General features: G+C 34.6%; 2 protein-coding genes, 1 non-coding gene and 1 pseudogene across 3 annotated transcripts; 2 read left to right on the top strand and 2 right to left on the bottom strand.

Moving 5' to 3' along the window:
• Positions 1-585: 585 nt before the first annotated feature.
• Positions 586-692, bottom strand: LOC147944532 (small nucleolar RNA R71). Its single transcript, XR_015558628.1, has one exon. It is a non-coding gene; the product is annotated as a small nucleolar RNA R71 (small nucleolar RNA).
• A 3,580-nt stretch (positions 693-4,272) lies between these two features.
• Positions 4,273-4,697, top strand: LOC147944531 (CLAVATA3/ESR (CLE)-related protein 18 pseudogene; annotated as a pseudogene).
• Positions 4,698-16,741: 12,044 nt separating this feature from the next.
• On the top strand, positions 16,742-20,461 carry LOC104773189 (endoglucanase 7). Its single transcript, XM_010497765.3, has 5 exons — positions 16,742-17,295; positions 18,508-18,809; positions 18,983-19,580; positions 19,667-19,839; positions 19,935-20,461. The coding sequence occupies exons 1-5, from the start codon at positions 16,899-16,901 to the stop codon at positions 20,334-20,336; spliced, it is 1,872 nt and encodes a 623-aa protein (XP_010496067.1). The 5' UTR covers positions 16,742-16,898; the 3' UTR covers positions 20,337-20,461.
• A 172-nt stretch (positions 20,462-20,633) lies between these two features.
• LOC104773188 (beta-hexosaminidase 3) lies at positions 20,634-26,451 on the bottom strand. Its single transcript, XM_010497764.3, has 14 exons — positions 25,912-26,451; positions 23,654-23,728; positions 23,003-23,038; positions 22,811-22,922; positions 22,631-22,701; positions 22,413-22,543; positions 22,237-22,302; positions 22,047-22,147; positions 21,903-21,962; positions 21,792-21,825; positions 21,613-21,711; positions 21,463-21,522; positions 21,136-21,386; positions 20,634-21,040 (listed from the first exon to the last, which is right to left on the bottom strand). Exons 1-14 carry the CDS (start codon positions 26,254-26,256, stop codon positions 20,874-20,876), a joined length of 1,608 nt encoding a protein of 535 aa, XP_010496066.1. The 5' UTR covers positions 26,257-26,451; the 3' UTR covers positions 20,634-20,873.
• Between the last annotated feature and the right edge of the window lie 240 nt (positions 26,452-26,691).

Genomic DNA, 26,691 nt, shown 5'->3' with positions numbered 1-26,691 from the left:
TCATCAAAAACATTGATAGACCTTGGTTACCGAGACAGGAGCAAGTACAACAACAAGTAGAGCCACAACCTGAGGTGGAAATGAATCAGCAAAACGGTCCAACTGCCCCTCAAGAGAGGACCAACATTGGAGCTGGAGATGCTCCATCTACTTATACTCAGAGGCATGGTCATCCAACATTCTGCAGCCATGGCGTATGCATGATCTTAGGGTACAAAGAGGCATGGTCATCCAACATACTACGCCGCGGTAGTGTAGTCTCTGAGTATCCAACATTCTGGAGATGCTCCATCTAACAACAATTTTGAGATCAATAGTAGTCTCATCCAGATGATCCAGAGCAACAATTTTAATGGATTGCCAATGGAGGACCAATTCGATCATCTAGATGAGTTTGATAGGCTCTGCAGCCTAACCAAAATCAATGGAGTCAGTGAAGATGGCTTCATGTTGAGGTTGTTCCCATTCTCTCTAGGTGACAAGGCACACCTATGTGAAAAATCATTGCCTAAGGAGTCTATCACCACATGGGAGGACTGTAAAAAAGCCTTCCTCGCTAAATTATTCTCCAACTCCATAACTGCAAGGCTGAGGAATGACATCTCCAGCTTTGTTCAGAAGAATAATGAAACGTTTGGCGAAGCATGGGAACGTTTCAAGGGCTATGCCAGCCGGTGCCCTCATCATGGATTCAGCAATGCGTCATTACTCAGCACCCTCTACCGCGGCATAGTCCCTAAGATCATAATGTTGTTAGACACAGCTAGTAATAGCAACTTCCTCAACAAGGATGTTGATGATGGATGGGCTCTTGTGGAGAACTTGGCTTAATTTGAAGGTCACTACAATGAGGACTATGATCGGACTATCAGATCTTCATGAGACGAAGACGGGAAGTATAAAAGGTATATGAAAGCCCTTAACAACAAGTTGGACAAGATAATCCTCAGCCAGCAGCACTAGATAAGCTTTGCTTCTGAAGAAGAGCCGTCTTAGCTACAAGATGGGGAGACTATTCAGATTGAGGATGTCAACTACATCAACAATCAAGGCGGCTACAACAAAGGCTACAATAAGTATATTCCCAGTCCGCCAAAGCAAATTTTCCCAAACAATAGAGGCTACAACCACATACCTCAGTTCACTGGTCGGCACCAACAGCCACCTACCCAACAACCTGATCCAGAACAAGACCTACATAGACTCATGAAACAATTTATGCTTACTCAAACAAGTCAAGTGGTTGACACAGTAAAGTGATTCTCTGACATGGACAGTCTCATAGCGACCACCAATAAGGGTTTACACCATAAGTTTGACACTCTGAACTTCCGAATAAGACAACTTGGCGCAAGACTGCGTCTACCTCTACTACACGCGCATCCACACATGCAATTGCCTTACATAGTGGATGCATTTTACCAACCCGAGTAGCACCAAACACCATCACCGAGGACAGTTATGACCTAGATGGGGAGAATTTTGGTCAGGAAACAACTACCGAGCAACCACCAATCAAATCAGCAACTCCACTCAATCCGGCACCCGATCAGACTACTCGTGTTCCTGATCGGGTTGACCCTCGGATACAAACAAACCCTCCTAATAAGACAAGTGACGAAAAGAAGAAGGAAAAACGCTTTATTCCCCCGCCTTACAAGCTGTCTCTACCATTTCCTGGGAGGTTTTGCAAAGAACTTCTACAGAAATACAAGGCATTGTTTGACAAACAGATGAAGAAACTTGAGCTTCATATGCCTATAATGGATGCCTTTGCCCTCATACCTCCATACCAGAAATTCTTGAAAGCTACAGTGATGGAGAGGATCAAGCAAGTCCAAGGGATAGTCATACTTAGCCACGAGTGTAGTGCCGTTATTCAAAGAACAGTCTCCCCCAAGAAACTTGGCGATCCAGGATCGTTTACTCCTCCATGTTTAATAGGACCATTGTCGTTCGAAAAACACCTTTACGATTTGGGAGCATCAGTCAGCCTCATGCCACTAATTGTAGCCAAACGGTTGGGATTTAAGAATTTCAAACCTAGTGATATACAGTTAATTATGGCAGATAAATCTGTAAGCCTACCACATGGGGTGTTGGAGGATCTGCCAGTTAAGGTGGGATCTGTAGAAGTGCCAACTGATTTTGTGGTCTTGGAAATTGATGTGGAACCAAAGAATCCTTTGATCCTGGGAAGACCATTCTTAGTCACGACAGGAACGATGAAAGATGTGAAGAACGGGAAGATTTATTTGACCCTTGGAAAGGGTTTCACCATGAATTTTGATATTCAGGACGCCATGAAAAAACCCACTATAGCTGGCCAAACTTTCTAGGTTATAGAAATAGACAAATTGTGAAGAAATGTTTGAAGAAGTAACAGAAGATGACTGCCTAAAGACAACCCTGATAAAGGATGGTAGGGAGGGATTTGGACATCAAGAGTCATAATTCTACAAGGAGTTGTTGGATACTTACAGGGCAGTCATTGAGCCATAATTAAGTGAGGGTCTGGGTGAAACCATGGAGGAGAGTGTGGAGCCCCAAAGGAGGAAATTTTAGCAAATCGATAATCCCATCGTGCGTAATGTCATGCAGCAGTTCGATAATTATCTCTGTAGGAGACTACCCGGCCACCTGCTCGATTACCCCCTCGTGCAGTATGATCGAGCTCCCCGTCAAGTCATCAAACCAAGACTCTGATGACTGGTCAGAATTGAAGGCACCAAAGATAGAGTTGAAACCTCTTCCATCCGGGCTAAGGTACGCTTTTCTAGGACCAAATTCAACTTATCTCGTTATTGTCAATGCTAGTTTAACAGATAAAGATCTGATATTGCTTTGGACTAAATTAAGAATATATAGAAAAACAATTGGTTATACTCTAGATGACATTAAAGGAATCTCTCCTTATCTTTGCACCCATATGAATAATTTAGAAGATGAGTCGTACTCTAGTGTCGACCCTTGGCAAAAGCTAAATCCTAATTTAAAAGAAGTGGTAAAGAAGGAAATTTTAAAATTGCTTGATGCTGGAGTTATCTATCCTATCTTAGATAGTATTTGGGTATCTCCAGTACATTGCGTTCCAAAAAAAAGGAGGAATTACTATGATAGTGAATTGGATTTTAATGCATGTTTAATCATGTTTCTCCAACGAGGGTAAGGAAGTGATTAGGGGTTGATTGTTTCTGCCATGAGAGTGGATTAGCAAGGTTTAGAAATTCATTGTCTAGATAATAGAATTCTTGAGACATGTAAAACATTCTAGATTTTTTAGGAATACTTATGAACCGATTACCCCATCCTTAGGAGCTTTCGTATTTGATTGTTTAAATTTTTATCATTAACTCGACCACCAACCCGACCTGGTACTCGATCATCAGCATTGTGTGGTGCCTCGAGTTGTTCATCAGTTCTTGTTTTCTTCTCACCCGACCAGGCGATCACCTACTCGATCCGGTATTCGATTGCTTGCATCGTGTACCTCGGTCAAGTAGTTCTTTGTTTTGTTCTTTTTATTTCTGTTCATTTTAGACTGTTAGATAAAACTTCCTTTATTACTTGGCTTGACTTGCATTGTTCTGATCATATCTTATCTGCTAACAACAACCATTTGAATTAGTAACATTTTGACTACAATTGTATAGAAAATTGATACCCTGGATAAAAAACCAATTATGAGTACGAGCAGCCAATCGCCTACCGGCTCTTACTACAGTCGTTGCACCAAGAATTTGCGGGAGGGTGGAAGCCCAAAGTGCTAAATTGGGGTAGTTTAGTGGAGAAACGGAAAAGCCCTTTTTTAACATAAAAAGCTTTATTTTTTTTCCAAAATATGCCCCATTTACTTGGATGAAAAGCATTAATGTATTCTTATAAAAAATTATTTCTGTTCATATGGTGCCATTAGTTTTTTTTAGTTTATGTTTTGACCGTTCTTGATTTTTTTCTTCGTATTTGTTTTGCTTGTTCGGATTTGGTTGTTCTTGGTCTTTAGTTTCAGTTCTCCTCTCCCTTTAATTTTATTTAATTTGGTCTTAGTTTTAGTTGACTTGGTTCTTCCTTCTGGGTAGAGTAATATCTTTCTTATTTCCTTGCTGGAGCCTTCAACTAGAATACACATCTTCTAATTTACTCATTGCTATATCTATATTATTTACATTTGACTAGTTACCTCCCTTACTTAGCAAAAAAAAAAAAAAAAAATCCACTATAAAATGGAAAAAGGAGGAACTAAGAGTAACAAACTAAAAGAAAATTACAACGAAATTAAAAAAAAAAAACAAAAAGAGAGAGAGAGAGAAAAGATGCAAGTTTTGAATGGAGGTGCGGTATTAATCATAATGCTAATCTTGTTCCTAATGGTGTCGTCAATGGATGCTATTCGTGAAGAACCATCTTCGATTGGAGTCGAGAGAAAGGTTCCAGGAGGTCCTGATCCTATACATAATCCTCCTCCGCCTTCACCAAAACAGCGTCATGTGATTGAAGTCGAGGAAAAACATAATCCTATATATAATAATTCTCCTCAGCTTTCACCAGATTCTCTGTCATTTGATTGGAATCGAGACAATATCAAATGGAACTCATAAAAACTTCTTTTATTAATATATGTTGATGTATGTTAATGTTTCACAGAATAAATGTAATGCTATAATAATAAAACCACATTCATATTTTTAACAAGCAAAGAGAACAGGTTATTTTTCTCGTTAAAGCTGAAGTTGAAAATTGATAAACAGAAAACTGCAGTGTTTGTAGTTGGAAGATACATTTCAAAAATACGACTGGCTACGTCGTTTAATATCTTACTAGGAGATATCCCGTGCTTTAAGCACGGATCAACATTTTATAAAAAATTATAATATAATAATAAAAGTTATTGTTATATAATTTTTAAAAAAATTATTTTGTTTGAGATAATATTTATTTTTAAATTTTCTGTAAATCTATTAGTGTATTTGAATACTAAGTATTTTGGAATATTATAGTATTTTATTTTTGACGTATATTACAGTTTTATATTGTTTGTTTGTTGTATTTTCATCATTATTTTGTGAAATATAAAGTAGTAATTTTAATATTATAATTGTGAGTAGATAAAAATTATTATTTAATTATCGATATAAATTTAGTTTTACCAACCCGCCAATGTGAAAATTAAAACATACATTTTTCATAGATTGATTAATATATCTTCGTTTTTTAAAATTCAAATCACAACATATGCAGAAAAAAATTATGCACTTTATTAATCATAATTATTATATGAAAATTCCAAACAATTTGTAATTATAATAAAATAAAGATGATAGGAGAATCATAATTTGAAATCTTAACAAAATTTTCGAAATTTAGTTATTCAAAATAATTATATTGTATATTTGGATATAAAATCTTAGTTTTTAAAATTCTGATTGGTTTAAATTTTTTTTTTAAATAAATATTTAGTAAGTTCGTCCATAATTTATTAGAGAGAGAAAATATATTTTTCTAGATTTTTTTTTATATTTTATCGGTGAGTGTTTTTTTTTTTTGATTAATTATATTTATTTAAATTAATTAATTAAGTTAATTTAAAATTTTCTAATGGCAATTGAATGTAATTTTTTACACATTTCAAGGTTAGTTTCAAATTTGTACTTCCCAATTAATATAGTAGGATTTGAGCGTTGGTTAGAAAAGGTCTTAATATTGTATACATTAATAGGACATTGTCTAAATATAACATCAACTATGATTATGAATAAGCTCGTACTCTAACCATCCCTTCTATTAGTTTTGTAAAAAACTAGGATTTCACCCGCGGTACACCGCAGGACTAAATTATAAATTATTATATTTTAAATAATAATTTTTAATTTATTTAGTTTTCAAATTCTCAATTAATTAACTTTTATCTTATTAATTTAGAATTTTGTTTAGAATTATTTTCTTCTTCTTACGTTTTATGAAGTTTATAACCTAATTACATTAAATTTGTTATTAGATAGAATATAAAATTCTAGATTTGTTTTGTTCTCTATAATTAAACAGAGGTATATGCATATATATTATGTTAGTGCATATTTTTATGTATATTTCATTTTTTTTTTGAAATATTAAGAATGTGTTATAGTATGTGTAATATTTTGTTGTTCATATACTAAATAATTTATAAGTTAACTTTCAAAACTATGATTACAAATCTATAGTATATATTAGATAAACTAATAGTTTTAGTGTTGGTTCTATAGTCCAAATCCGTCATGCTAGACGGGTCAGACAACATGTTCAAAGATTTTTAATCCACAAAAACTCATAATACGGAACCCGTGAAAGTAAAAATTAGTTTTAAATACGTAATAAAAATAAAAATAAATCTGTGAGCAAACAATATCTTTTATAATTTATTATTATTCCTTGAATAAGATATCAAATTGAATGGTAAATATGTTTGTTTTGTAAAATTGGAAACTTAATATTAATTAAATTAATTATAAACTTAATACTTAATGTTAAAGGGAGTGGTTCAATTGTTTTGGAAATTTATTTAAGATGGGAAATCTTGTTTTCAAAAATAGAAACTTAATATTAATTAATTAAATAAAAATAAATTAATAATTAATACCAATGTCATATTTGTAAATAGGTATGAACTTCAAGCTTTCTTTCATAAATATCTCCAAAACTGTATATATAGATTACATCACAATGCTATTGGAAATGAGAAAATTCCCAAAAAAACCTCAACTTATTTTTATATGGACGTTTAATACCCAATACTTTTTGATTAGAATAAAAATATCCAATGTATTAAATTGGTGTAGAAAAAAACTTTATCTTTTTAATGTTGGTAGAATCGAACACACGACTTAACAGATGTTAACTTGTGTGACGGAATCGCGAAACCGAAATTAAATTCAGTCACACGTTTTTAAATAGATATAATCAACCTATTTACACAAGTAAACGACTAGGTTGGTGTAGTATAGTGATAGCGAGGCTGTTTTGGATCTAACAAGAATTGAGTTCGATCCCTTGCTCTAACACCTTTTTTTTTCCCCTTTCCTGCTGTCGTGATGAGCTTCCCACCCCGGAATCGATTCCGAATTGTGCTATGGCTGTTTCACATATTGAGGAGATCATCAAAATGAGAGAAGAGTTACCATTTTGAAGCCTTGCGATCTAATTTTTGGAAACGAGCCGAAAAAACCCAAAATCTGGAGAAGAAGCTTGTATTCTATGGTGGCAGTGAGATTTTAGGATTAGATAGTGTTATTTGATTGGGCCATAATGATGAGCTTCCCCTTGGCAGAATCACTCGGCGTTGAAGATGAGTCGGGAGTGTTTTTCCCGAAATCGAAACAGATTCCAGCGACGAGAAGAAAAAAGATGTAAAAAAATCAGATAAAAGGGTAAAATTGTCATTTACCTGTTTTAAAGTCTGATATATACGCTGGTTACCAGACTAGATCTGCATTTTTTTCAATTTTTAACTTTCCTTTTTAACCTCTTTTAGATCATTGACTTCCACCATCTGTTACTAAGAACCTACGTTCGTCGGTGAAGAGGCGTTTCTCGCTCGAGAAGCGGAACCGGAAGCGGAATCGCTTGGAATCGTTCGGAATCGCGATTCCCAAAATAAGGTGGTTGGAATCACCGTGGAATTGCACGTTTCCGATTTAGGCCTTGAATGGAGAAAGCATATCAGACAGAGCAGATCAAGTGGTTCAAACAGATCAAGCAGAATAAAAGTAAATTAAGTATTTGGTTGTTCAACTGCAGATCAAGGGTGAACAGCATCAAAAAAACTGTAGACTATATCTGCATTTATTTTTCCTGCATTTACCACAAAAAGACCAAAAAATTTGAACTGCACACAGTTCATTTGCATTAACTTTTAAAAATAATTTTTTTTTTGAATGGTAACTTAGTGATAAGTGGACTACAATAAAGGGTGATCTGCTATTTTTCTGTCCTCCCATTCAAAGCCTTAGAAGCGTTGTGGTGTTAGATCGGAGAAGATGAAATAGTTTACGGCTTATAGATGAAACAAACAAGTCATTAACCTGAACATTAGTTTATTACTTTGCACCATGAGCCTGAATAGACCGACGGAGATGGCTTTAGAAGATGCGACTTTGAACGGAGAAGACAATCGACAGTGATAACGGGCTGGGCCTTGTTCTCATGGACTAGTGACTTCGTCAATTGCCCCACGTCACTTGTTCTTGTGTGTGTTTTAAAGTGTGGTTTGTCTAATTGTTTACTTAGTTAGTGTTCTGCTTTATTATTTTTTTTTTCACTTTTCAATTATTAATTAATTTAAATATGTATTAGTTGGTAGATAAATGTTTAGAAGGTAATGAAACTTTTAATTCCTTTGTCTCAACATTTTATTAATATAATCTTATGTTTAATATTATATATATAAATATACGTTTTTAACACGTATCCGCTTCTTAATTTTTATAAAAAATTAGCTTCTCCACTTCCAAACGCTTCCGCTTCCACATACCCGATTCCATACAGCTTAGCTAAAAACACAAATGTTCTGGTAGTAAAATAATCGGAAACCTTATGTCAGTGGTACCAAATTTGAGAGGGGTGGACGTCTAATGAAAGTTTTTGCCTCACATAGTTTTTTTATCTGCTTTTTAAAAGTTAACTTAATTTTTTATTTCCTTATGATTTCTGATTTAATTTATTCTCTTTCTTTATTTGTTTTTTTTATTTGACACTATCATTTCAAAAAAACCGAATATGGCAGTATACATAAATCTCGAATATTTAATTTAATTATTATAATCTGAGGGATTAATGTTGATCTTGGTAATCAAACATTTAAACTATGAATCTCGAAATATCTCGAGTTTCTGAATATATCTCAGATAAATTTTCTAGAACTTGGCAACAAAATGTTTCCAAAAATACCAATATTACAAATTGTCAAATCAGAGGAATTAATATTTATCTTGTTAACCAAGTAAACTATGGATCCGGCAATTATTTCAAGTTTCCAAATATATATCAATACTCGGTTAGCTATTAAAAACTTAATCCGGAAAAAAATCTTAATATATGTATAGAAAATATACATAAGGTATTGCGATTTACCGAATATGAACCTAAATACTATAATTTGCATAATAATATTCAGTTAGAATCCTAAACTGTATAAATATAGTCTCATCAGCTTCGTTTAAAAATCTCTAAACATACCAAACTCAGTCAAAATGTTAGCAGCACCTCTTCCCATCACTCCCTTAAAGTCTCTAAACCCATACAACGTCAGTTGGCGTATGTAAGTCAAGATTTTGCATATTTGGAGGCAATACTCCACAAAAATCAAAGAAACAATTAAGATGTTTTTGGTCGATTGCTGTTGTAAGAAGTTTCTTAACTTATATTTATTTTGCATGCTGCTAACGCCAAAAAGATCATGTGGCACCCTGGTTGAAAGGTTTAAAAGAATTGATTTGGTCACCTATGTAACCAAAGTGCATTCATTTTTCGGTCAAGGGTCCTGAGGGAACTCCAGAGTTAAGTGTGCTTGAGCTGGAGTAGTTTCAGGATGGGTAATCTTCTGGAAAGTGATAGAAGAGAAAAGATAAGAAAAGATCATTTGCTGATTTGTAGGGACGGTAAACAAGCCTATAAAACCTCTCGGACGTAGCAAACCGACCGTCAGATATGGATGGACTCACGGATATAGTGACAGGACGTGAGGTCCATTAAAAAAGGTGGTCCCATGGGCCAAGAGTGGACATGGAACCCACTACGAGATGGTGGTCGAGGCGTTACATAGGGCCCACTACCTTTAACAAACCAACTATGAAAACTGATTTCAACATGAGAAACAATGAGTAAGCGTTAAATACAAAATTTATCATTCGTATTATGTTTATAGAAAACATATGTTCGATTTTTTCAAAAATATGTATACATAAAATTAGTGTATTTCAATATAGTTATTACATAGGGATACTCATGTACTTTAACGCCCGTAACCTGGAAACATTGTTGTGGCTAATTGTCGAGCGACACCAAAGGGTATCGGTCGACACTAGCAACGTTTCGGATTAGTCGGTTTGGTTTGTTGTCTGGTTTTGTGCGGTTTAGCAGTTTCAGAGAACCCTAAACTTTCCTTATAAAAGGAGAATGCCTTTTTCTTGTTAGGAGTTCCTTGGGGAAGCTGTCTCCTGCCCTAAAAAGAGAGAAGAGCTGTGGGTTCTCTCTTTGAAGGGAGGAGAAAGGGAATGAATGAGAAAAAGAAGGAGGTCTTTGTGTGAGGGAGAAGAGGAGATCGAGCATTGGGCTTGAGAGGAGTTTCTCCTTCGTTGTGCATCAAGGATGCTGGAGTAAGAGACCTTGCGCTTGAGGCAAAAGAGGAGGAGAAGGGAGATCCATCTTCTTCATGTGTGAGGAAAAGGATGGGAGCTTGGTGGTTGATTCAGAGAGACAAGGAGGCTCTCTCATGGCTGTTATCGAGGTAAGTTATGTTGTTTGATGATTAATCGATTAGAGAATTGATGGTTGTGAAAAATTAGGGCTTTGTGGCAAAAGGGAGCTTGAAGGGAGGCTCCGTTCGGCACCAACATCCACAGACGGACAGCACAAACTGGTCTGGGATGAATACTTTGGAGTAACGTTTGGAAGATGAAATGAAGTCCGATTTGGCTAACATTTGGTGGGGAGTTTCGTGGTGCTACATGCTCCATATCCAACGGTAGGTTGGTGGACGATTGATTTATGAATTAATCGGTTGTTAATATGGAAGTTTAGCATGAATGGTTTGGTGGCAATGTTAGGGTGTCGATCGACACCAAGGTAGTGTCGGTCGACACCAGCGTGTTGTTGTGTGATTGGTCGTTGGAGAACGACTGGAGTTAGTGTAGGTTGAAATGGATCGTTGGTAAGGTGAAGTCCATGGCTAGAGCAGAATGGAGTATTCCAGGTCATCTCTCTTGTTACTTGGTCGTTTAGGGGTGGTTGGTTGTGTGACTAAGTATCAAGATGAGGTGCTGTTTGGAATACATGATTAAGTGAAGCTTATTCCTAGAAGTGGAGACAAGTGGTTTGTCTGGTTGGATGTTGAAGGAGTCCGATGTGGAGTGATCAGATTCTATGAATGTAAGGTGCTTGTGGGCTGAAGTACGTTTTTATGAATGTCTTTTGTGGATGCGGAGAATTTGTTAGTTAGACCTAGCTTTTGTTTGTGGAAATTTTTGTAAGGAGCGATTTCTACGCCGATTGTCTCGTTGGAATTATGGGGTTCTGGTGAGATCGTTTTCTGTGGATCTTGTGTGAGGATTGCGAATCCGGGTGCAGTCGTTTCATATACTGTTACTCTTTAGAGAAAATTTTCTAAAACACTTAATCAAGCTTGTCAAGAATCTATCGATGGTGTTGTTTTCTGACTAATAAGGTTTGCCAAAGTCAATCTAAAAATGGTAATCCCTCTATATTTTCTAACTTGATGACGACATACACATTTAGTAAAAACGTGATTTCAAATTTGAGTATTACTACACATTTATGTAGATGTTTGGACTGTCTAATTGATTCTTCACGAGTTCTGATCAACACAGACATAACTCAAGTTAATATTTTAATGAACTTTTACTTTTTTTAAAATAATATACAATAATTTATATTCTTATTAAATTATTTGTAACAATATTTTGTTCCATTCTAAAATAAGGCTTCCTACTGATGACTTGCAATTGACCATCATGGATTCTTTGCAAAGGAAGGTTTTTTTTTGTGGAAAAGAAAAGAAGAATGAGAAGAATATACGATGTCGACTATCCAAGAAGTTCTTAATGCATATAAGGTGTATAATTTTCAAACTGTACATAATTGTATTAATTTTTATATTTATACACATGTAATAAACAATAAATTATCTTCTTGTAGGTTGGGATATGTTGCACCGTTTGTACAATATATGAAATTGATACAGACTATTGTTGGGTCTACTTATCATGTAGGGAATGCAACAAAAATACCATCATTGAACATGCCATTAAGTTGGAAGATGAAAAACATAAACATAAGCGAAAATTTTGGTGTGAGGTCCGCAAAGACTTTGCCAAATCCGTCACTCCAAAGTAAATTTCATGAAACATATGTTCTAATCATATTTACGGACTTTGTCAACTATAGTCAGTACTTCAATAATAATAAACTCACTATTCCAAAAATTATGATTCAGGTTTTGGATACACCTTAAAATCATGGACCAAACCGGAGAAACAAAATGTATGGTGTTTGAAAATTTCTCTGCAGCAATTGTTGAAAAAACACCTGCTGAACTTCTTAACGATAGCTATGATCAGGTAAAATTTATCTAATAGAAGTGTTGATATTCATAAATTGAACAATGTACTACTTAACTATTTAGTAATATAGGTACATGATTAGGTCGAGGATCTTGAAGCTATGCCTCAAAAAGTTAAAGGTTTAGTTTGGAAGATATTTCATTTTTTCCTTTCTATCGAGCCAAAATATATTCATGGGAGTTGTGACATCTACAACGTTGCTGCTGTTTGTTCAAAAGGAAAAACGACTCCTCTCGAGATTGTTGACTAAGACATACATGTTGATCTCTCTTCTATCATGTCCAGTGAACAGGTAATATATATATATATATATATATATATCATACTACTTTCAAATATATATTTCACCTATTAATCTCTATTTATCAAGTGATTATATGATAATTGTAAGATCATTTAATGATTATAAATGGTTTGGAGATTACAGAAGTAGATTTGACTACTTCTTCAACTTCCTAATCAAAAAAAAGTTCAAGTAATGTCATAGAAGGAGATGACCAATCATATTACGCTTCATCAACCTATGCTTGGGGCCGGCTCTGCATCTACGTCTAAAAACATTGTTCAAAGATGGTTGATTGGGATGATGTTAAAGCTACTGATGGTTCAGATAAACTAATCTACAAGTAGGATAAATGGCAAAAAATGGTAATCGTATGATATTGGTTCGAACCCGCTGTTTGAACCAGTGAGAAGATGTAACGTCCCGACCGCCATCTCTTAGTGGGCCCAATGTTCAATTCCCGTCCATGAGCCCACCTTACTTAATGGGTCTCACGTCCTCTCTCTAGACCTGTGAACCCATCCATATCTGACGGCCGGTTTGCTACGTCCGGGAGGTTTTAAAAGAGTTGTTAACCGTCCCTACAAATTACCACATGATCTTTCTCTGTGTTTTGTCCTCACTCGCACAGTTCCGGCAATCACTTCCCGGAAGATAATCCATCCTGAGACTACTCCAGCTCAAACACGCTTAACTTTAGAGTTCTCTCAAGACCCTTGAACGAAAAGATAAGTGCACTTTGGTGACATAGGTGGCCAAATTAATTCTTTTAAACCTCTCCGCAAGTCTCTATAACCGGGGTTTCACAGAAGAGGGATGTCTCCACTTAATATTTTTTCTATTCGCTTCCTCTTTGAATAAAATTATAACTATATTTAGTTATATTTCTTTTCAGATTTCTGGGATAATTTTTTGTTTACAATTTCATTATGAAAACATCTTTATTTTTCTAAAACTTTTTTTGGTATATTTCTTGTTAAGTTTTTAAGTTCCTAATAGTTATCATACAATCTAATTTGCAGATCAGAAATATAATTAGAACATAATGTTAAAAGAAAAAATATAGAGATAAAGATGAAGAAAACATAATGTAGTTAGAACAAATTTACAGTGAATTTAAATGTATTAACAATACAATTGTGTTCTTTTGCGATATTATAAAACTTCTTAGACTAACAACAAAATGTTAAGCTGTTAAACATGAGATAATGAAATATTTATTCCTTATATTTTTCATCCTTAGTTTTTTTATGTTTTTAAGTATTTTGTTCCTAAATCTCGTCCCAAAGTAGATATGTTGATGTTATATAAGCACAATAACCAAAACTAAAACTCAACTGAAATCATATATTTAGATTTAATACCAATATTTTTCAAAAGAAAATAAAAATGTAACTCATATTTACGAATTTTAAATTTTTAACAAAATTAATTTTTCTGTGCTACAACACGGGTTACTATATAGTAAGAGATTAAACCAAATAAAGATCTTTTGAGTGAACTTTTGTCTAATTGGCCCAATAGCCCATCTACTAAATGTTGAAATTCTAATCAATTAAAGGAAAATTGAAACCCAAATTTTTAGTCGGATAGTAAAACCAATGAAAAATTCCTTCCTGATAAAATTCCTTCATGGTACATGGTTGGTCAGCATAATACTTGATGAAAGGGGGAAAGGAAATACTGATCAAATCAGTTGTTTTGGCTCTCCCAACTCATGTTATGTCCTGCTTTAAACTTGCACAAGATTTGACATCTAAGTTAACGAGTGCTATTTCAAAGTTTTGATGGAGTTCTAATGGTACGGACCGGAGGTTACACTAGGTGGCATGGAATAAGTTATGCAAAGAAAAGAGTGATGGTGGATTGGGGTTTCGGGCTTTAGATCAATTTAATGACGCGATGTTAGCTAAGCAGTATTGGCGATTGATTCAATATCCAAATTTGTTGTTTGCATGTGTGACGAGGGGTAGGTATTTTAGGAATAAACACTTGTTATTGGCCAAAAAGGTGTATTCTCCGTCATTCGGCTGGAAGAGTATTTTTTACCAAATACTTGGTGGAATGTGGTATGCAGTGGACAATAGGTTCAGAGTGTAATATCTCGGTGTGGAGAGATCTTTGGATACCAGATCAGTATCCTCGACCAGCGAATGGGATGGGGCGGATTTTGCATCAAAATTTAATGGTGAATCATTTGATTAATCATGTCACTAAAGAGTGGCATTTGCCAATCATTGAGGTGTTTATGGATCCGGAAGATATCCAGATTATTTGGAGTATGGCGGTTAGCAAGCCAGACTGGTTGGTTTGGCATTTTTCAAAATCCAGAAAATATTCCATAAAATCAGGTTATAAACTAGTACAAGAGATGGTTGATTATATTGAGATTGGCCCCACCTGTACTGTTCTCCACGCTCAGGTCTGGAAATTTAAATTTGTTCCGAAAGTAAAACATTTTCTTTGGTAAATTATCTCTGGTTCTCTCCCGGTGATGAACCAGCTTGCTCACTGAGGTGTTCACTGTGACCCTCAAGGTAAGAGGTGTGACTCTACGGTTGGGACAATTAATCATGCATTTTTTGAGTTCCCACAGTCGTAGGAAGTTTGGGATGTATCCCCAGTTATGGTTGTGCCAGGGGGCTTTCCGTATGATTCGGTGTTCTCGAATTAGATTTTATTTTCTGGAGGGAGATTCATAGCAATTTCTCCAGCTACCATGGATTTTATGGTCAATTTGGAAAGCCAGAAAAAAAAATCAAGGACTAGAAGTTGAGCCACAAGATATCATTGACCAGGCTTTAGGTGACAAATCAGCATAGGATGAGGAGAATTTTGTGTCAGAGGTTTCGTGGGCCCATCTGATCCCTTGCCTGACCTTGAACTTTTACCCCTTTGTTAGATTGACGGTTCTTGGAAAGCAATAGATATACATTCTGGCTTGGGATGGTGGTGCTGTAATGATGAGGAGCAGACCTTAATGTTGGGAGGTCACGATGATCCAGACCCCAGACGATTGGTTATTTTTTTCCAGCTTATAAAATGATTTCAGCTTACACTAGTGTTATAATCTGTGAGATTTTATATAGTGGTGTTCGACATCAAAGACAGGTTTGCAAGAGTTGTTGTTGAGCTAGCACATATGTCTGCAATATTTAAAGTACAAAGTGTAAGAAGTAACAAACAAAGCAAGATGGAGCAAGTTGACAAATTGCAATGGGCTTCTTTTCTTCAAGGCCCATCTTGCTTTGTTTGTTACTCCTTACACAAAGACAGTAGACACAAGGTAAAGTTATGCATAGTCTATTTGATGTACTTGAACAAATTCTAAAACCACGCATCAGAGAGTTATAGGACTTACACTGGATTTGTGAAGTTGCTGATGGAGTTAGAGACATGTGGCTAGCAACAAGTATGGAATCTCGCAAGTGCATGAAAAGAATCAATGTTTCCGCTTGAGTTATATAATGATTTTGTTGTTAAAATTTTGTTTTTCTCTAAGCCACTCTAGACGCCTAACTCATGTATTGGTAATTTGGTATGATGGTGTCTCAACAACTGGAGTTTAAGCCACTAAACCACTGAACTTTTTAAATAAAATTGGCCGATAATAAATTAAGTTATTCAAACATATGCTTTACTTCTTGTCTTTTGGCTGGCTCTAGTAAGAAGAACTAAAAAATTATACGAGTCACGAGTGTTTGCGTTGTGATGTGAACAATGGCGATACACATAAATATTTACAGTGTACAAGTTTGTATACAAACCTATTAAGCACGTCGCACGTGTTTTGGCTTTCACTGTCATTACGTGAGCAATAAACGTAGAAAGCAAGCTGTAACCATGTCATTTACCAAAACATAATTAGTATTTTTCTTCTTCAAGTACCAAAACATTAATAGTATTAAGTTAAGCAGTCGCATTTCCTTAGTTTTCAAATTACTAAACCAAATTATAAGACATATTTATTTGATTCAATTTATAATCTCATATAGCAAAAGATATATCAATATATTGGAATTATTTGAATAAAGTCTTCGAAAATGATGAGAATAATAAATGTAAAAAAATGCGATTCCGATTCTACTAGAATATATAAACACATCTTCCCCATTTCCTAAGACCCAATTATGGTCAACTCACTCTTTAATAAATACCTCTAACCCATCATAACCCAGATTAAGTAGCCTTCCTTTTTTCTCCAAAAAAAAAAAAAAAAAACTCTTTAAATCTTTTGTACATTTCTTCTCCAAAAAAAACCTAATTATCGTAGGTTTTTTGAAATGCATCCGGGGAATGTATGGGGCGGATCGCTGGACGCAGTAGACAGCGACCGTGCCGCGGCAGACGAGGAAGAGCGGACGAGGAACATGACGGACTGGGACAAAGGATCTATCCACTCACAGAGGCATGAATTAGACGAGACGCAACAAGGCTGGTTACTTGCACCACAAGATAGTTGGAGGAAGAAGAAGAAGAAATATGTAAACCTAGGTTGTGTTTCCGTGAGCCGCACGGTTTGTATGTGGACCGTTGGAGCTATTGCTGTCTTGTTCATCGTCGTTGCTCTCCCGATCATCATCGTCAAGTCGTTGCCTCGTCATAAGTCTATCCCTCCTCCTCCTGATAATTACACGCTTGCCCTTCACAAGGCGATTAAGTTTTTCGATGCCCAGAAATGTAAGTCTTCCTTATTCTTCTTTTTTTATTTATTGATTTGCCAACTATTATCTTTGATTGTATATTTATATTTGTGCATAATATAATGATGATAGTTACTGTTACCTTTTAAAAGATTTAACTAAACTCAAGATGACAACAATGTCTTTTTGGTTTTATTTTATATAAAGTTGGGCCGGGTTCTTGGAAAATTTCAAAAGAAAGATGAAATAAATCTTCTGAGTAATCAAATTTTCATTTCAGTCTATTATGGTGTTCAATTTTTTATCAGTTCTATATAAAAAAAATATTTATCAAAAAGTGAAAAATCTTTAAACTCGGTTTAGAGTAGAAGACTTAACTCTAAAAGCATGATGACTTAACAGAGAATATAATTGTTTTCCAAAAGAAAATGTGTGGAACATATGAATATTTTATAAATTAAGGAAAGCCAGAATTTTAAAAGATAAAGAAAAAGCTACATCATTTTGTAGATATTTTTCTTCTTTATTTTTAAAAATTCTGGCTTTCCTAAATTTATAAATTTTAACTCAATTTAATAAATAAATAAAAATATCTTCAAAATGATGTAGCTTTTTTTGTCTCTTCTAATTAACAAAGCCACATTTCATTTCTGACTTGTGAGGCAACTTTGAACAATTCCGCGTTTACAAGTATTTATTAACTTATTAGTAGTACTAGAAAAAGTTTAATGATTCAAAAATAAACATTCTCTAGGTGGTAGACTTCAAGAAGGATACGTAAGTGTTTGACATTCCAATAAAATACCAAAATCAATTTCAAGCACGTATATCCGACTAACGAGCTTGTCGCATTTTTCCCATTTTGTTCTTGTGACTGTGAGCTGGCTTTTGGTAATGATCACGATGTGGCTTTCCTAACGACTAACGCGGTTTTGATATTTGAGCAGAATAATTTCATTACAAAAAAAGATAAACTTAACATGAATATATATATTTCAAATGTTCATACATATGAAGTCGAGTTAAAACAAAACACTTAACTAACACCGATATGTCAAATGTTGCATATAATTTAAAAGAACAAATGTCAAACGCACAGTATCATATTTTTGACCTAGCAAAATATTTAAGAACTCCATAGTATTATCATATTTAGAATCTAGAAGGTAAGCATTAAAGAATTTAGTGGAGTAAAAATGAGTAAAACATCGATGATATGGGAAAATAATTTGAAAATGCGATATTGTAGCGGGTAAACTGCCGAAGAAAGATAAGGTTTCGTGGAGGGGAGATTCGGGGTTGAAGGATGGGTTGCCGGACGTGGTCGGAGGATTGGTCGGAGGGTACTACGACGGGGGAAGCAACGGCAAGTTTCATTTTCCGATGGCATTCTCAATGACAATGCTAAGTTGGAGTCTCATTGAGTATAGCCACAAATACAAAGCCATCGATGAGTATGATCACATGAGAGATGTTCTCAAATGGGGCACTGATTATCTTCTTCTCACTTTCAACAATTCTGCTACTCGCCTTGATAAAATCTACACTCAGGTCTTTTTTTCTTCTCTATATTCTTTTAAATTTACTGATCATTTATTGGGTAATCAATACGCAAGTGTTTGACAAAACTCTGTTACAAAAGTTTCGTGTGCACCAAGAAACCTAAACTTTAAGGCCCTTGACTAATTTGATTAAAGCTCTGTTTCCAATTCCATGACTCGTAGGTTGGTGGAGGACTAAGAGACTCAGAATCTCCAGATGATATTTACTGTTGGCAAAGACCAGAAGACATGTCCTACGACCGTCCTGTGCTCTCCTCCACTTCCGCTGCCGACCTTGGCGCTGAAGTTGCTGCGGCCTTATCCGCTGCCTCTATCGTATTCACAGATAAACCGGACTACGCCAAAAAGCTCAAAAGAGGCGCAGAAACACTGTATCCCTTCTTTAGAAGCAAGTCTAGACGTAAGCGCTACTCTGATGGACAGCCAACCGCTCAAGCCTTCTACAACTCAACCAGTATGTTCGACGAGTTCATGTGGGCTGGTGCGTGGCTTTACTACGCCACTGGAAACAAGACTTACATACAATACGCCACCACACCGAGTGTACCTCAAACGGCAAAAGCTTTTGCTAATCGACCGGAGTTGATGGTACCGAGCTGGAATAACAAATTACCTGGAGCGATGTTGTTGATGACTCGGTATAGATTGTTCTTGAACCCTGGTTTTCCTTACGAGAACATGCTCAATAGGTACCATAATGCTACGGGTGTTACTATGTGCGCTTATCTCAAGCAGTACAATGTTTTTAACCGGACTTCAGGTGATTTAATTACTCTGTTTCCTCTGTTTGCATTTGTTTGTGTCTAGAAAAGGTCTTGATATTTTTCTTTTGAGAATATTTTTCAGGAGGGCTTGTACAACTCAACATGGGGAAACCAAGACCACTTGAATATGTGGCTCATGCTTCCTTCTTAGCTTCCTTGTTTGCGGATTATCTTAACTCAACTGGAGTTCCTGGATGGTACTGTGGCCCTACGTTTGTAGAGAATCATGTTCTCAAGGATTTTGCTCACTCTCAGGTAAGAACAAACCAATGGGCTTTATATATCACCATACATTTTAAAGAAATCTGAACAATTTGAACAAATTATGATTATGTTGTATATTTTATCAGATTGATTACATTCTTGGAGACAACCCTTTGAAAATGAGCTATGTGGTTGGGTTCGGCAAGAAGTATCCAAGACGCGTTCACCACCGAGGAGCTACGATCCCAAACGACAAGAAGAGAAGAAGCTGTAGGGAAGGATTGAAGTATAGAGACACGAAGAATCCAAACCCAAATAACATCACAGGAGCTATGGTCGGTGGACCAAACAAATTCGATCAGTTCCATGACTTGCGAAACAATTATAACGCGAGCGAGCCTACTCTCTCCGGAAACGCAGGCCTCGTGGCTGCTCTCATTTCTTTAACTAGCAGTGGGGGAGACAGAATCGATAAGAACACGATGTTCAATAGTGTTCCTCCTCTCTACCCTCCTGCCCCACCACCTCCCAAAGCCTGGAAGCCTTGAGAAATATTTCATCTACGTCACTGAGTTTAAATTATATATGTTACATTCAATCTTTTTTGTCATTTGGTTACATAAATATAACAATTTTATTTATTTGTTTTAATATATATATAATGTTTTTCCAATGAAAGCTAGAGAAATTAAATCAATGTAGTCTTTTAAATGAGAAAATATCTGATCTTACATAAGACAATATATACAAAGAGTGATCTTTAATTTAGTGGCTTACGCGTTACGAGTTCTATATAATGGATATGATTTAGACTAAATCATATATTAGTGACTGCAAAGAGTACGAAACTGCAAACTATGTATTCTTTATTCGAGCTATAAATTGGTAAGTCTCTAGCTACATAAATGTTGCAACGGTTTCTTCCAAACAGGAAGGAAAAATTAACGACTAAATAACCATGAAAACAAACTTAAGTACCCCTAAATTGTAGGGGGTTCATTTCAACATGAATTGACCAAATATTTTCTAACATAAGGTCTTGCTGAAATAGTGAAATGTAATATACTCTACATTTGAAACCTGTGTCACTGAGCGAGACAAGAACCTGGTTCCAAAGGCACGACTCTTCCGCCACCAACCAAAGGTGCGGCTGCAACGCCTCTTTGATTTAATAAGCATCTGAAGTGAGCCAACCTCGTTGTTACCTTGTCTGGATTTGTAGCCAACTTTGCATAAGGTGTCCATAACCGCTCTTTCAAACACAAAATATATAGTTAATCTTTAGCAATTAGCACACGGTATGTTATCAACTATTTTTCAAGATCTATAAGAAAACATCATAACTACCTGCAGCTGCGGCAGCGCGAGGCCAAATGGTTTGTTCAATGTCAGAAGCATCAATATGTTCACCCCACATGCAAACCTCGCCACCAAGTACTAGACTTTGTTGCTTTTTATCCTTTATGTCTTGAAGTGGCTCGTTATCATAAAAGCCTTGCCAAGGTGCGTCTATATGATCCAAATACCATTTGTCTTGGTTACTCACTATACACCTTAGACCGGAAGCCGTCACTCTCTCAACAACTCCGGTACCAAGCCTGATTCACCAAAGTAAAAAAGTTCGTTTTAAGTCAACGTTGAGCAACAGTTCTTGTTTTCTATGTATGTAATTACCAGTTGTGAACCACAGTTTTCGGGTTTAATTTGCTTCCAAAATTGTTGAAGGTTTCTTCCCTACAATTTCACATTAGAGCAAAATGTAGTAAGTCATAGCAAAATTTTGATTACCTCTTTTCGTTTCCTAATGTAAGTTTAATTAATTACCAGTTAATAATTTCATATCCATGAGACAAAGCGATCTTTTGTGCCCGTAGCACGAAATATTGATAGGCTTCTTCTTCACTCATCCGATGCTTTTTAAGCCTTCAAGTTAAAAAGTTGAAGTAACATGAGGTAAAACGTTTTAATTAAAGAACTTTACAACTGTGTCTGAGTATCATTACCATTGGGCTATTCGCGGTGTTGCTGACCAACAAGCTGCAACGAAGTACATGTAATCAAAACCAATACTATAGAGAGGAAATATGATAAAATGATGAGGAGATTCGCATTACTTGTATTTACTTCGTCACCACCCAAATGGACAAATTTAAACTTAAAGATCTTGCTGAAATCTGAAAAAAAAAAAAATTCCATTAGTATTTAGGAAAAATGAACGTTACGCGCGAAAAAAGAGTGTTTCTGCTTAAGATTTTTACCAGAAAGAATGCCATCAATGACCTTAAATGTAAAGTTACTGCTCACGTCAAGTGGTTCTTGACAATTCTTGGAGGGCCACAAGGAAGGATAGCCTTTTCCCCTTTATTTAGTTAAAAAAAGTTATAGTTATACTATTATCAAAACTAATTGTGAAAAATATAAATGTTGATAATTAATGAAGAAAATTACCATGAGAGAGCGTGTCCTGGAACGTCAATCTCAGCCAAGACATGGATCCCTCTTCGCTGAGCATAACTATAAATACATACACAAAGTTAAATAAGAAGGAACTATCCTATATGATTTTGAACTTTAAGAATAAATTAGTAATACATGTACATAAATCAGTAAGAATTCCAACATACTTGACGATTTCAGCGGCGTCATCGAAGGTGTATCGCTGCGAGGAAGAGTAAGCACCGTTCCATAGCTTGGGGTAAGAAGGAATCTCTAATGGAAATGACTGTGTATCCACAATATGCCAATGTAACACATTCTACACCAAACCAACAAAAAGTATTTAAATTAGTGATGACTGATGTGATTCATCAACCAACCAAATTGATTCATCTCAAGAGCTTACAAGTTTGGCGTATGTCATGGATTCAATCACGTTCTTTATAACCGGAAGTGGCAAATAATGTCGGGATGTATCTATGTAATAAATTAAAAAAAAAAAAAAAAAAAAAAAAAAAACGATCACATCATATAAGTGATGTGTGTCATTAAGTAATTAGAGAAGAAATTACACACGATCACTCACCAATTAAAAGGCCACGGTAAGAGAATCTAGGCTGGTCAGTAATATTCCATGGAGTCATTAGAATCTCTATTATCTTTTTCTTCAAATTAAAATGGCATAACTGGCTAAATGTCTGCATTTATAATTTCACTTTCTTCAATAACTCGACATCTTACAATGATAACCAAATTGGGGAAAAGAATAAACACAAACCTGTAGACCGTGTAATGCACCATAAACGCTCTTTGCCTACAATACATTGTAAAACAAAGATCAAAGGAGAGATTTATTATGATTGTATTTGTTAACTTACATAATAATTGATTTAAACGCAAGGGGCCAACACTAGTGGAATCACAGTATTATAAGATTTGGGAAATAATAATTGTAATATGAACTGCTAACGAATTGTGCTTATGCATTTGTATTCTTTATTAGGAAAGAAAAACAAAAAATAAGGGCACACTAATTCCATCATCTTTAATGCAGTTCACGTGGAGGACACTACTTCATGTCCCTACCTATGTTACATGAGTCTCTATAGTGCTAATGGGAGAAAAAAGGAAGGTGCAAAAGTACTAATAAGATCATAAAAACACAACACAACAGAAGTCTTTAAATGTTTTTTTTTTTCTTTTTATTTTTCAAAAACATGTATTTTACGGTGAAAAATTGACTGCATGTCGAACTCAACAATAAACGAAAACGGAAGAAATGAAAGAAAAACAAAATATATAGAGTTAGGGTCTTTTATGGTTAAAGTCTAAAAGAGCTGAGTATAAATTTAAATTTGTATGGATGTATATGAGTAGGTAGAGAAAATGATAAAAGTTAGGTTTTAGGTGGTGGGTGGTATCAACTAACCTCGAGGTGTGCATACGACGGCTTCTCTGGGGATGGAACCACTAATTTGTACGACTCGTCTGCTCCATATTCCAACTGCACCACAACAAGAATCACACAATTTTAACGAATTTTGTTAGGTTTTAAATACAAACAATAAGTTTCACAAAAAAAAAACGAAATAGAAAAAAAAATCAAACAATATTTTCTTTATTATTCATTCATCTATTTTTCTGGAGGTTTCCCTTTTTTAACTTTCAAATTATCAGATTAGTAATAACTAACCAGAAAACCTTACAGAATGTATACAATAAATTACAAAATTAAAATCAAGAGAGTCGGTACTCGGTATATTAGATAGTGTATTGAAAGTCAAAAAGATGATCCCATGAAGTAAAATCTAGTATGAAAATGTAGTCGTATTATCATCGTTTAAAGACTCATATATTGTTTACTATTCTTACACTATAAAATCTCTACAGATTTTGAAAAAACAAGAAAATATCTCTACAGATTTTTTATAATAGCGCATGGAATAAATTAGGACCAATATCTAGAATAATCTTGTAGGCGTGCACCTGCCAAATAAATTATATTGTGGTAAAAGAATTAATCCATATCTTAAATTCTTAACCAATATGAACATTGGATTATTACTTAACTATTTATTATAAAAGATTTAGAATTTCTTCTACTACTTATTCTTTTGTTACTTGTCACGTGGAATCTGAAAGATTATCAGATTAAAATCTGGATATATATTAAAATTTGGATCTAGGAATGAAATATTATTATTATTAAATGATATGATTGAAAATAACGAGGATGTCCGTGAGTTCGGTGGACCACCCCACAGGCCACAACCAAGTCGCCAGACACCAATCAGCAAAGCCAAGCAACCAAAAGTATAAAATAAACAGAGAAGTTGGATAACCGATACATCTACGGACAAACATAATCTACACATATGCTATGGAGTTTTCCAATAAATATAAGGATCTAGCAGTTTTTATGGAAATCTGACGAGAAAAGTTGCGTAAACTAGAGATCCAATTGTATAAATATTCTTAAACATCTCTCTATTTTAAGGAGGAAACTATTGGATCAGGAGTTGGCAAAAGATAAATGAAGACAAAAAAAAAAAAAAAATGAGTTATACAATTGGTTAATGATAAACATGTTAGAGGAAAACAATTGAGGTAAGTATCTCATTCTTTTCTAATTATACCAATCAAGATAAAGACTATAAAAACCTTTTTCAGCATAACTTTCTAAATATTTTTGGGTTTATGTAAGAACTCTTATGAATTGAAATATTTTTGTTTTTTTTCTTCTCCTTTTGACCAATTAAATATTTACTTATAAGTTTGTTAAAATGTTAGTCAAAGTCAAATGTAATAATAGAGAAATATACCAATTTATATATGTCTAATTTCTATGAGTTATTGTATTAGTTTTCTTTTAAATATGAAGTGGACCAATTAAGTATTTACTTATAAGTTTGTTAAAATGTTAGTCAAAGTCAAATGTAATAATAGAGAAATATACCAATTTATGTATGTCTAATTTCTATGAGTTATTGTATTAGTTTTTCTTTTAAATATGAAGTGGACCAAAATAAAAAATTTAGGAAATGATCTAAACAACACATATTTTCTAAATATTTTAGAAAATAAATATACAATATTAGTAATATTAAATTTAAATAAAATTTACGCATAATAAGTTTATATATATATTTAAATGAGTTTCTAGGTTTTCTATAACAAAATTAATAAAAATTACTTGAACCAAATAAACACCGAACTAAGCGTTAGTGCAATTTTCATGTTCATATATATTTTAAATAAAGGTTTAAAAAAAAAAAAACAATATTTTCAAATTATCAAAATATTCCTTCACATAATTTTCCGAAGGTACGTAACATATATATTTGCGAAAATAAAAAAGATTTCCAAGATATAAGTGGACTAGTGGATATAAAGTGTTTTTAGGAAAAATAAAATAAAAGAAAGATAATATGCTGCAACATTTGTGAAAGTGACATACATCTCTTTTTCTGTTTTTGTGAAGAAAAATGACATGTATCAAAAAAGTGGATAAAATTTATAACCATTAAAGACAATTGATTTTTTTAAGTAATGAGATGATTATAACTAATAATGACATTAAACGTAAAGCTTTTTTTTGTTTGTATATTCATGTTCTCTAAATTCAATTAACTTGTAGATAATTGGAAAAAAAAAACTTGTTGTTGTGGATTGATAAATGAAACTAACCTCATCGGTGGAGGAGGAGATAATGACGTGGAGTCCCTGAAGCAAAGCAGATCCACCGGAGCGTGAAGAGTTCCGGCCACCGGAGACGACGTGGCTCAGTCTCACAACACCGAGCATTCTATCAAATCCTTCTTTCAAGATCCCTGAAGTGTCTTCATATTTGCTTCGTTCCGTAACAAGCTTGAAATCTCCACTTAGATACATTCGCCGTCCACCGTGGCTAACTTCCGCCGGCAACGGCCAAATCCTGAGCCTCTCAATGTCTTCAAAGGCGGAGATTGCTCCGGCCATGAATAGCGTAAACAACGGCAAAACGCCGGCGATCTTTGCTCCTCTACCTCTCATTCTTTTTCCTCTTAGTAGAACGAAAAATAGTAAAAATGTTTTTAATCAAAGGAAGAAAAAAAATGTAGCAAAAATAGAAGAGAATCGTAGAAGTCTCTCTCTTTATATATACACGTTAGACAAAGGCTCTGGATTGGTGCAGTGTTTATGAGTAAATAAAATCATTTAAGCATTGTTTAACATACGTGTTAGCTTAGTATACAATTAACCTACTTAATTGATGAAGCGGTGCGTTTGCTGAAATAATTATAGAAAAAACAGTAAATCATACTCTACTTAATAAAAAAAGATATATGGAGGAAAAAATCCATTTAATATTGCTTTTATGTTATGCGATAACTAAATATTTATTGTAAAAACATTTTATTCCAGTTATAGCTAATGAAATTGTGCTTATTTTAGATTTCATATATATATATATAGGGGAAAAGGTGA

The sequence above is a fragment of the Camelina sativa genome, chromosome 5 (assembly GCF_030686135.1).
Source record: "Camelina sativa cultivar CO46 ecotype springtype chromosome 5, ASM3068613v1".
Classification (NCBI taxonomy): Eukaryota; Viridiplantae; Streptophyta; class Magnoliopsida; order Brassicales; family Brassicaceae; genus Camelina; species Camelina sativa.
The sequence above is the reverse complement of the archived record's forward strand: the minus strand, read 5'-3'. Positions and strand labels throughout refer to the sequence as shown.